General features: G+C 35.7%; 1 protein-coding gene and 1 long non-coding RNA gene across 6 annotated transcripts in view; one reads left to right on the forward strand and one right to left on the reverse strand.

The window, feature by feature from the left end:
- The window catches only part of LOC127848318 (hypoxia-inducible factor 1-alpha inhibitor-like), a 28,006-nt gene extending 16,897 nt beyond the window's left edge, over window positions 1-11,109 (forward strand). The window contains exons 5-8 of one of the 2 annotated variants that reach the window (XM_052380703.1): window positions 247-353; window positions 1,993-2,056; window positions 5,457-5,564; window positions 7,870-11,109. In XM_052380703.1, coding sequence (XP_052236663.1) covers window positions 247-353; window positions 1,993-2,056; window positions 5,457-5,564; window positions 7,870-7,914 — 324 coding nt within the window. In that variant the 3' untranslated portion in view covers window positions 7,915-11,109. The remainder of the gene's footprint in view (window positions 1-246; window positions 354-1,992; window positions 2,057-5,456; window positions 5,565-7,869) is intronic. The other variant, XR_008034451.1, reaches the window with a different exon arrangement.
- Window positions 8,767-11,802, reverse strand: LOC127848323 (uncharacterized). Of its 4 annotated transcripts, XR_008034455.1 has the most exons (4): window positions 9,589-11,802; window positions 9,435-9,533; window positions 9,292-9,390; window positions 8,767-9,236 (listed from the first exon to the last, which is right to left on the reverse strand). It is a non-coding gene; the product is annotated as an uncharacterized LOC127848323 (long non-coding RNA). The 4 variants fall into 4 exon arrangements; XR_008034452.1 differs by having other exon boundaries at window positions 8,767-9,335; window positions 9,391-9,533; XR_008034453.1 differs by having other exon boundaries at window positions 9,292-9,533.
- Between the last annotated feature and the right edge of the window lie 171 nt (window positions 11,803-11,973).

Below are 11,973 nucleotides of genomic sequence, written 5' to 3' on the forward strand. Positions count from 1 at the left end.
TAATTTTGTGTGTTAAAATTGAGTTTTAATGTTAAATGAAATTGAATCAAACATATTTGGTAAAAAAACAAAATTCATGTATAATTCATTGAAAATTGCTATTCATTTACACACGAAATTGATTGTCAATAAAAAGTTTTGTGAACACAGGTCAAGGCACTTTTATTCTCCTTGGTCAACTATTTTGATAAAAAAAAAGGGTAAAAAATGAAAGGAAAAAAATTCAGATCTGACTCTCATTCTCAGGTTGATTTGGACAATCCTGACCTAAATCGCTTCCCCAACGTGACGCGGCTGTGCGGGTATGAGGGCGTGGTTGGACCAGGGGAGGTCATCTACATACCTATGTACTGGTACGTAAAGGGACAGGGGAGGTAATCTACATACCTATGTACTGGTATGTAAAGGGACAGGGGAGGTAATCTACATACCTATGTACTGGTACGTATAGGGCCATTGGAGGTCATCAACATACCTATGTACTGGTATGTATACCACATTGACCAAGTATTGACCCAAAACATTCCTACCCTAGATATTTTGAGTATACAACTATTACAGTTCTATGCAAGTATTGAACAGATTTGGTCTGGTCAACCATGGAAAAACTGTTAGGTTACAACCCTGTGTTACCCTTGGTTGATATAAACCATGATAATTTCTGTTATGCAGAGTTTTGTCTTCATAGCAAAGTTCAGTCTTTTAAGAAAGATCAATATATCTCCAACCGTTTTTATGCCCCCGGATCAAATGATTGGGGGTATATTGTTTTTGGCCTGTCTGTCTGTCTGTCACTCTGTCATTCTGTCCCAAAACTTTAACCTTGGTTAAAGTTTTGCGATAACTTTTGCAATATTGAAGATAGCAACTTGATATTTGGCATGCATGTGTATCTCATGGAGCTGCACATTTTTAGTGGTGAGAAATCAAGGTCAAGGTCATCCTTCAAGGTCAAAGGTCTAAAATATGGCTTCAAAGCGGCGCAATAGGGGGCATTGTGTTTCTGACAAACACATCTCTTGTTTTTATGCCCCCGGTAGGGTGGCATATAGCAGTTGAACTGTCCGTCAGTATGTGTGTATGTCAGTCTGTCCGTCCGTCCGAAAAAAAAACTTTAACGTTGACCATAACTTTTGCATTATTGAAGATAGAAACTTGATATTTAGCATGCATGTGTATCTCATGAAGCTGCACATTTTGAGTGGTGGAAGTTCAAGGTCAAGGTCATTCTTCAAGGTCAAAGGTAAACAAACAACAACAAAAATTCAAAGTGGCATTCTTATGAAGTTGCACATTTTGAGTGGTGGAAGTTCAAGGTCAAGGTTATCCTTCAAGGTAAAAAAAAACTAAAAAATTTCAAAGCGCAGTTCTCATGAAGCTGCACATTTTGAGTGGTGGAAGTTCAAGGTCAAGGTCATCCTTCAAGGTCAAAGGTCAAAAAAAATAAATTCAAAGTGGCGTTCTCATGAAGCTGCTTATTTAGAGTGGTGGAAGTTCAAGGTCAAGGTCATCCTTCAAGGTAAAAGGTAATTTTTTTTTATTATTTCAAAGCGGCGCAATAGGGGGCATTGTGTTTCTGACGAACACATCTCTTGTTTTCTTTAAATGTAGGATTGTGGTCGAATAAAATATCTTACTGCTATTAAATGTATAGCACCATAAACAGGGATAGAAATACTCTTGGAGCCCATTGTAAGTTGTTCAACATTTTAAGAAAAGTCCCAAGTCCTCTATAGCAGTATTGAAATAATAAATGTGAGCCTCTCTGGTCACACTGTTATATGAACACTTCATATTGGGTCTGGAAGAGCAGGATTTAATGAATAGGACCGGATAAAAAGCTTTGTTTCTTCATTTAGGAATTGGCATTAAACATGAAGTTGATCAACTTTGAAATAAAAGGAACACAGAACAATGATTTACAATCAACCAGGATCTACAATACAGTCATGGCTATAGGTCAGTCAGTCAACAGTGGTCTCCTCTTTGCAGGTGGCATCAAGTGGAGTCAATGACTGACTCTGAAGAAAATATCTCTGTCAATTTCTGGTATATGGTAAGTGATTTTGGACAGATAATAATATATGTCTATAGACTTTTAATGACAGTAATTGGGCAGTGTAAATCAGTTCCACTGTATATCTGTTTGTAAGAATGTCAGGCCAAACATTAATATCCTAGCAATAACTTTGTATTGCATTTATGGATTATAAAATAGATAGTAAACCTTTATGAGATGATCATTATGATGTGTCACATGCACTAACTGTACTTGGAGGTCAAAGGACAGATTTGGTAAATATTGATAATTGCTGTTCATGTCTCAGCCATTACTTTGCCATATATAGACAGATTTAAAAATATCTTTGCACAAATGTTAACCTTAATGATGGGGTGTGTTGCCTGAAAAAACTGGGTTTCCACATTTAAAGGAGAGGTCACACTTAGAGGTCAAAAGACAAAATGTTCAACATTCCTATTTGTGTTTCAGCTAACTCGTCATATTGTGGTTTATTTTATAATGACCTGGCACAAACCTAATTCTTGATAAAAGGTAGACTATGTAGGTCATGAAATACAAAAGAAGTTGGCTTTTATTTCACTATGATGTCTAATTATCGCAATTAGTGACTCTTATCATAAAAACGCCATGTTGTGAATGCCTGATAAATTAAATAATTTTCCCATAAATCTCTGATGTGTCAAAAACAACACAGGTGCACTCGAGTAGTAGAAATCGTTTGTTAATAGGGGGCATTAAAGGGATAACCAATGGTAAATATAAGCCAGACAAAGCTTCAATAGCGAATTTTATTGTGAACTTACACAATTTACGTTTTTTTTACGAATTTCGGGACAAATGGTCTCAAATTGGGACGCCGGGACAAACTCATGAAACGTGGGACTGTCCTGCTGAGATTGGGACGCCTGGCATGTATGCCTTTTAATACTGATTTTTAGCTCACCTGAGCGATAGCTCGGGGTGAGCTATTGTGATCACTCACCGTCCGGCGTCCGTCTGTCTGTCTGTCTGTCTGTCTGTCTGTAAACAATTTATAAACATCTTCTTCTACTAAACCATTGAGCCAATTTCAACTAAATTTCATGTGGAGCACACCTAGGTCATGGGACAAAAGAATTGTTAAAAAAAATTCGATCACATAACCAAGATGGCCGCCATGACCATATATGGTAAAAACCTTAAAAAATCTTCTTGTCAGAAACCGCTCATCAGATTTTCAAAAAATTTCACAGGGATGACCTTTGAAGGCTCCCCTGAAAAAGTTGTTCAAAGAAATTTGATTCGTCAAAAACCATGGCCGCAGGAGCTCGTTGAACTTTGCATGTTTATTCGTTTTTGCCTATTTTGTGAAAACTTTTAAAAATCTTCCACATTTTTTGTCCGATCCTTTCCAAATTTGCACAGTGTCTTTATATCAATGAGGACACGAACCCTACAAAAAATGAGCATTATTGGTCTATGAAGTACAGAATTACCTCCCCTTGAATTGAGAAAATGGTGTTTATGCAATAAAGTCCAAATTTTTCATCCAATTCTTTCCAAACTTGTAAGGATTTAGCATGGTTCAAACAAGGGAAACAACTACGGTTTATGCATGTTCTTTTTATTACAGATTTGCCTCCCTTTAATTCATTCAAAATCTCATTTTACAGCAGAGATTCCAAATCTGACCTGTAAATGAGCCCCATATTTACTGCCAGTGCTAGGTTACCTTTTCCCATTTGATCATTCTTAAGTATTGGTCTTGTAATGCTGCTACTGCTTCTGCTACTGCTACTACTTCAACTACTACTACTACTACTACTACTACTACTTCTACTACTACTACTACTACTACTACTACTACTACTACTACTACTTCTACTACTACTACTACTACTACTACTACTACTACTTCTACTACTACTACCACTACTACTACTACTACTACTACTACTACTACTACTACTACTACTACTACTTCTACTACTACTACTAGTTCTACTACTACTAGTACTACTACTACTAGTACTACTACCAACTACCACCACCACCACCACCACCACCACCACCACCACTTCTACTACTACTGCCACTACTACTACTACTACCACTACTACTACTACTACTACTACTACTACTTCTACTACTACTACTTTTACTACTACTACTTCTACTACTACTACTACTACTACTACTACTTCTACTACTACTACTACTACTACTTCTACTACTACTACTACTACTACTACTACTACTACTACTACTACAACTACTATTACTACTACTACTACTACTACTACTACTACTACTACTACTACTACTACTACACCACCACCACCACCACCACCACCACCACCACCATTCACAGTGACAAAAAACGTATTCACACAATGGCTGCTACTACAACTTATAGCCCATATAGGGGGGCATGCATGTTTTACAAACAGCCCTTGTTTCTATGGGATTTTAACCACAACTGTTCATGTTTATCTCCGACACATATTTTTAGGTCACCTGTCATGAAGTGACACGGTGAGCTTATGTGATCGTGTGATGTCCGGCGTCCGTTGTGCGTGCCTGCGTGTGTCCGTGCGTCCGTCCTTCAACAATTTGTTTGTGTAGACAGTAGAGGTCACAGTTTGCATCCAATCTTGATGAAATTTGGTCAAAATGTTTATCTTGATGAAATCCGGTTTGGGATTGTATTTGGGTCATCTGGGGTCAAAAACAAGGTCACTAGGTCAAATAATAGAACAAACTTCTGTAGACAATAGAGGTCACAGTTTTCATCCAATCTTTATGAAATTTGGTCAGAATGTTTATCTTGATGAAATCTGGGTTGGGATTTTATTTGGGTCATCTGGGGTCAAAAACTAGGTCACTAGGTCAAATAATAGAAAAACCTTGTGTAGACATTAGAGATCACAGTTTTCATCCAACCTTTATGAAATTTGGTCAGAATTCTTGATGAAATCTGGGTGGGATTGTATTTGGGTCATCTGGGGTAAAAATCTAGGTCAAATAAATAGAAAAACCTTGTGTTGACAATAGAGGTCACAGTTTTCATCCAATATTTATGAACTGTGGTCAGAATGTTTATTTTGATGAAATCTGGATTGGGATTGTATTTGGGTCATCTAGAGTCAGGAACTAGGTCACTAGGTCAAATCATAGAAAAACATTGTGTAGACAATAGAGGTCATAGTTTTCATCTGATCTTAATGAGTCAGGTGAGCGATTCAGGGCCATCATGGCCCTCTTGTTAAATTAATAGTTTGTATACATGGGATTTTCTTGCACCAACATTTGCTCTACAGTTTTTGATGTACTGAAGCTTTAGGTAATCCATTATGTTTGCAATTGGTATCAATGTTGATCAGTTATCATTTTGTGACATAAGGTAGAAATCCTGATTGTCATGTACAACAGAGTAATATTGTATATTTGTCAGGCTGGCAACAATGAGAAGATTGAGTACCCGCTGTCAGCCCAACAAAAAGTGTCCATGACTAGAAATATTGAGAAAATGATCCTGCAAGCACTCAACGATGCGGATGAGGTATGCAAGCTGAAATTATGATGTTTATTTGTATTTATACCGCCGTTTAAAGAAGTACATCGGGATATACAGGATTCTTATTACTAGTCTTCCCATCTTTATCATGTTTTTCTAAGTTTTAAGCCTACGTTTGGAACTTGAGTTATTGTTCATGCCTTCAAGGAGTTTATGTGTATCAGCCAGTCTGTTTGCTGGAAGATGGTTTTAGATTCTGCTCTTAAAGTTGGAACAGTTTTAATGTATCGTCGCTGTCGTTCTCAAACCTCGTAGCTACAAAATGCCAAGTTTTCAGAAGAGAGAAAAAACCGTCTCATTCTTTTATAACGATGTTTTAGAAATTGAAATTTTGTAAAAATACCAAACAAATGAAGCTGCAAAATACGGTATAAGCCATAGACACGTAAGTCATACTGATAAGTCATACTGATGTTCAGAAATGGTAGCTACGATATTTTGTCACCACAGTTTTGTCATTTGTATGAGCACGGAGCATCCGTGGTATGAGGTACGACAATTCGTCCTGATAGGAAACCTCGTAGCTGCAAATTTAAAAACGTTTTTGTCTAATTTGTCCAAACGAAATGACGTACCTATAGGTGAAATGATGTCGCTACAACTTTTCGCCGGAAAAAAAGCCAACAATCAAGCTACAACGTTTTGTCACGTGCATTTTTCAAAGCCTCCGATTGGCGTAGAGCTGCTAGATATAGCACAAAACACGCACCAGACTTCATATATTCGGAAAAGACGAAAAAACATTTTTGAAAATTTTGGAGCTACGAGGTTTGAGAACGACAGCGACGATATCTAACAAGGGCTCTTTGTAAAACATGCATGCCCCCATATGGGCTGTCCGTTGTAGTGGCAGCCATTATGTGAATATGTTTTTTGTCACTGTGACCTTGACCTTTGACCTACTGACCTGAAAATCAATAGGGGTCATCTGCGAGTCACGATCAATGTACCTATGAAGTGTCATGATCCTAGGCAAAAGCGTACTTGAGTTATCATCCGAAAAACATTTTACTATTTCGGGTCACCGTGACCTTGACTTTGACCTTGTGACCTCAAAATCAATAGGGGTCATCTGCGAGTCATGATCAATCTACCTATGAAGTTTCATGATCCTAGGCATATGCGTTCTTGAGTTATCATCTGAAAACCATTTTACTATTTCGGGTCACCGTGACCTTGACCTTTGACCTAGTGACCTCAAAATCAATAGGGGTCATCTGCGAGTCATGATCAATCTACCCATGAAGTTTCATGATCCTAGGCGTATGCGTTCTTGAGTTATCATCCAAAAACCATTTTACTATTTCGGGTCACCGTGACCTTGACCTTTGACCTAGTGACCTCAAAATCATTAGGGGTCATCTGCGTGTTATGATCAATGTACCTATGAAGTTTCATGATCCTAGGCCCAAGCGTTCTTGAGTTATCATCTGACAACCACCTGGTGGACGGACCGACCGACAGACTGACCGACATGAGCAAAGCAATATACATAAAAATTAAATTAAATAAAAATTAAAAGTTATTAAATATCACTAGATTTGTTGGAAATGTTTGTGGGCTTAATACTTTGGCATGCTCCCTTATATACAAATTTTCTTGGAAAGTGTTCATTTATGGTACCTGAATTAGCTTCAGTTGACCTTTTTAGCTCTTCACCATACGTTGTGAAAATGTTTGACATTAATGGATCTTAGCCAGGTTCATTGACCAACCCAATCAAACTGCAGAGTTATAACTCTTGATTTACCAAATAATTAGTTATTTATTTTGACAGTTCAGACTCTCTACTAATACTTATAATAATGTTCAACAGTCTGCACCAAATTTGACATTTTAAAGATCTTGGTAGATGCAGAACCAGGGACAAATCTAAAGCGAAATACCAGGATGCTGCCCCCCCCCCCCCCTGAACTTTTGTGCTCCATCTCCTGCCTCTCTTGGACTGGTCAAAAACAACATTTGCATTTATACAATGCTGAATGAAAAGACAATACTTCTATTCTTTAAAGTACAAGTATTTTACAAAATACTTTCTTGGATATAGCAATTATAATTAGTTGTCGCATTAGTTGTCCTTTTTAACAGCATACTTTTCCTTTTGGGATCTTACATGTTTTCCTAGCATATCAGTTTTAACTTGCACTGCAATAGCACGGATGTTGGTACTGTCCCTTTTGTATTGATTTGAGCCTTAACAGGGTAATCTGGGATGACACTTTTGGCACTTGCATTAAGCCCAGTTTTCCCAGAACAAGCCCCATTTGTTCAACTCTGCCATGTATTCCAGGTGGCGCCATTCATGAGGATGATGGTGCTGGGGCGCTACACCTAGACCAATCCAGTATCGGACCTTGAAGTGGGGCCCCCTGATAATTCCAGAGGGAATTCATGAATGATTTGTTACACAGCTTCTTACTGACCCCATACAGTGTTAATAAAGCTGGAGCCCAATAGAAATGTACTACCCTGTACAACTTTGTGTGGGGTGTCAATTAGTACCGTTATTAACCCAGCATTAATGTAATGAAATAACTAAAGGTAACTAGACTGTATTATTTAATAAACTCGTTATCTTGTTATTTTTTTTACGTCATTCTTATTTACTTTAATAGAATGACTTGATATGAATCTGCACTGGCCGAATTATGAAAAATATTGAAAAATACATATTTGCCACGTGAATGAAAGCTTGAAAGCTTAATAATTTCTATAAATATCTCTATTTTAAATATCTATTTTAGAAATTTACATGATACATCATAGTACTAGCTAAAGTAAATTAAGTTATTTGTATAGGTTAATACATCCCTTTATGAACCGTGTCAAGAATAGTCTTAAGATATTTTTGTTAAGTTATAGCCTTGACCTTTTATATATTTTGAAAGCACTTCCCTCAATATCTGACTATTACGAATTGAACAAACTGTTATAATCTCACAGCACATATAACATACAGTTTCTTTTACATGCATGCATTTCTAATATACGTTTATGAATTGAAACTATTCTTATTGGGTGGTAGGGTGACTAGGGGAAGTGTGTCATAGTGACTTACTAGCCACACGTGATATGTTTCATCTTTTGTTCTGCCTGTCTTTAAGGTAGGTCGAATAATTGACTTGTGTACAATATAATTTTTAATTATCACATACTGGTCATGCATGTCTTTTAAACTAAAAATTGAATTGATTGATTGATTGATTGATTTCGGTATGGAATACACATACATGGACATTTAAAACAACATGTATAATACAGAATAGTAGAACACATGAGAATAAATAAGCCATGACATGCACACCAAACACCAAGGATTACACAAAAAAGAGCGACTCTTATTTCCATTGTGGTCCTTTGTGCTGGTGGCATGACATAGAGAGCTTTTAACTTAGAAAAAGTAGTTATTAAACATTGACCTTATAATAAAGTTCATATGAGTACACATTGTTAAATTGTTGAAATCACTTAATTTTCAATAAAATTGTTTTGTAATATAGATAATTTGATTCTAACACACATTTAATGTTTTCCCACCAAAAGGATGGCTGAACAGATTGATAGAAAAGATATGAACAATCGAGGGTTCCTAGGGCACCATCCTAGCAGTGACCTGTGAACAATCGAGGGTTCCTAGGGCACCATCCTAGCAGTGACCTGTTACTAAGATATGAACAATCGAGGGTTCCTAGGGCACCATCCTAGCAGTGACCTGTGAACAATCGAGGGTTCCTAGGGCACCATCCTAGCAGTGACCTGTTACTAAGATATGAACAATCGAGGGTTCCTAGGGCACCATCCTAGCAGTGACCTGTGAACAATCGAGGGTTCCTAGGGCACCATCCTAGCAGTGACCTGTTACTAAGATATGAACAATCGAGGGTTCCTAGGGCACCATCCTAGCAGTGACCTGTGAACAATCGAGGGTTCCTAGGGCACCATCCTAGCAGTGACCTGTTACTAAGATATGAACAATCGAGGGTTCCTAGGGCACCATCCTAGCAGTGACCTGTGAACAATCGAGGGTTCCTAGGGCACCATCCTAGCAGTGACCTGTTACTAAGGAGATATGTGATATGTAAATAATTCTGCCTTTATTTTATAGTAAAGACATAAAACTCAAAGTTATAATTATGTTCTTTCAGCGCAAAATTTGAATGTTAATCTTAAATTGTCCAATATATGGAAACAGGCTATTTCACGAATTGAACGTTGAATAATTCTAAACTTGTGAACAAAGTATCTTATTTTGTCCTTGAGTTAACACCAAAATTACGAATATTCAGATTTTGAAACTTATGCACCATTGAAAAATTTACAAAAAAGAAAGTTTGTCACATTTCATTTTTGATTTCCATGGGCTTAAGGCTTGGGTTTGCTTGAGCGAATCTGGCTGTATTATTTCTGACCTTATTTATGGTAACTTTGCTTGTCTAATGAGAAGAGTATATTGTTTCACAAAGTTGTAAACACATGAAAATTTACAAATATCATGTTTTTTTCTAATTGTTCTTTTTTGTAGTTGCAAGTATGTATATTTTGACTTCTCAATATGTACTATTAGATTTGCTTTGCCAAAATGGTTGAATTTGTATTACAAATATAATATATTTAATATTTAGAAATCAGATTTCTTCAAATGTATTTTCTCATATTTATTTATAATAATTTTATATTACTTCTTTTACCAAGCTCTTTAAATTTTAAGTATGGTTCTTAAAATAATAATCTGACCAAATGTTGATTGTTGTCACTAAAGTACAACTATAGATGTACCATATGATCTTTGTGAATACTGGCCCAGGCCACAGGAATACTCAGCTGGGTATGTATTGACTTGTATTCTCAAGTGAATGGAACTGTAAACTATTGAAAACATGGCAATATTTTATGCTGTTATAAACAAAAAACAAAATCAAATGAAAGACACCATAACTTGAAACAAAACAATATTGTATAATATGTATACATTATGCCTATACAGACTGAATAAAACATTTAAAACTCTCATGAACAAGTACATGAATAAGAAAACAATTAATCAATCATCGAGTTTACTGTGTGTTAGGGAGATACATCATAAATATATACATGTATCAGTACTGTAATAGATGATTTATTCTGCAGTGCATTATAATATTTGCCTAGTGTAATTTTGTGTAATAGTTTCTTTCTGTATTTTATTGTTTCTTTTACTTAAATTTTACTTAATCCTAACCATATTGTATGGGATGTTTGTTTTTTATTGTTTTAATTTTTAGTACTGTTGTGTGGTTCATATTGTAAACTGTCATTTCAGGCAATTACACAAAATTAATCTTAAAACGTCAATCAAGCATTCATGAATATTTTTTTAAACAAACATGAAAGTTGTTCCATATTAACACCTTGAAATCGTTTCATAAAACGTATTAAGATAAGATCCTGAAATAAATACCGTACTTGTAAATCTTGTGTATGATATATGTTACACATAATCAAAGCAACATTTTTGTTAACAAATTAATTGTGCAATAAATGAATAAAACAATGTTTTTGTTGTTGAATTTTTTATCCATCAAACTGTGAACTTCAATGAATTATTCCTAGCTGACATGCTTGCATCAAACACTTTGATAACAAGAGATATTGGTAAAAAGTCACTTTAATGTTTCAAATAAATTTTGAAAAACAATTTCAATTTTGGTGAAGATTAATACAAGCAGTTGGTATTAAACACTGTTAAATCAAAAACATTTAAAAAATACGCATGCCAGTCAAACCGTGTCAGGTGACTTCTTACCAGTGAACTGTCTATCAGGAAGCATTGCGATCTTAAAAACTTTATCTAAGGAAATAAAGAATTATTTAATTAAAGCATAATCATTATTTAAAGTATTTTCACCAGATCATATGTATTGTCAAATATTAGTAACGCATCAGTTTAAACACCATTTAAGCAACAAAGTAAGGACATTATTCATATTGATCTCCCAGCACTAGCGGAATGAAGAATATAATCATTCCCATAAAAAAACTTAACTTAAAACAAGAGATGTGATTGTCAGAAACACAATGCCCCCTACTGCGCCGCTTTGATTTATTTATTTTTGTTTTTGATTATATCCCTTTAAAAAATATTACTTCCCTTGTAAAAATGATCTGTATCTGCCAAATGATAAATAGAAATTATCTCCCTTTAAAGCTTGTTACTTCCCTTGGATTTGTTTTTTTTTACATTTGACCTTGACCTTTCACCGCTCAAAATGTGCAGCTCCATGAGATACACATGCATGCCAAATATCAAGTTACTATCTTCAATATTGCAAAAGTTATGGCCATTGTTAAAGTTTTCGAACGGACAGACAGACTGACAGACAGTTCAAATGCTATATCTAGTCTATCAAAGTAACAA

The sequence above is a fragment of the Dreissena polymorpha genome, chromosome 10 (assembly GCF_020536995.1).
Source record: "Dreissena polymorpha isolate Duluth1 chromosome 10, UMN_Dpol_1.0, whole genome shotgun sequence".
NCBI lineage: Eukaryota > Metazoa > Mollusca > Bivalvia > Myida > Dreissenidae > Dreissena > Dreissena polymorpha.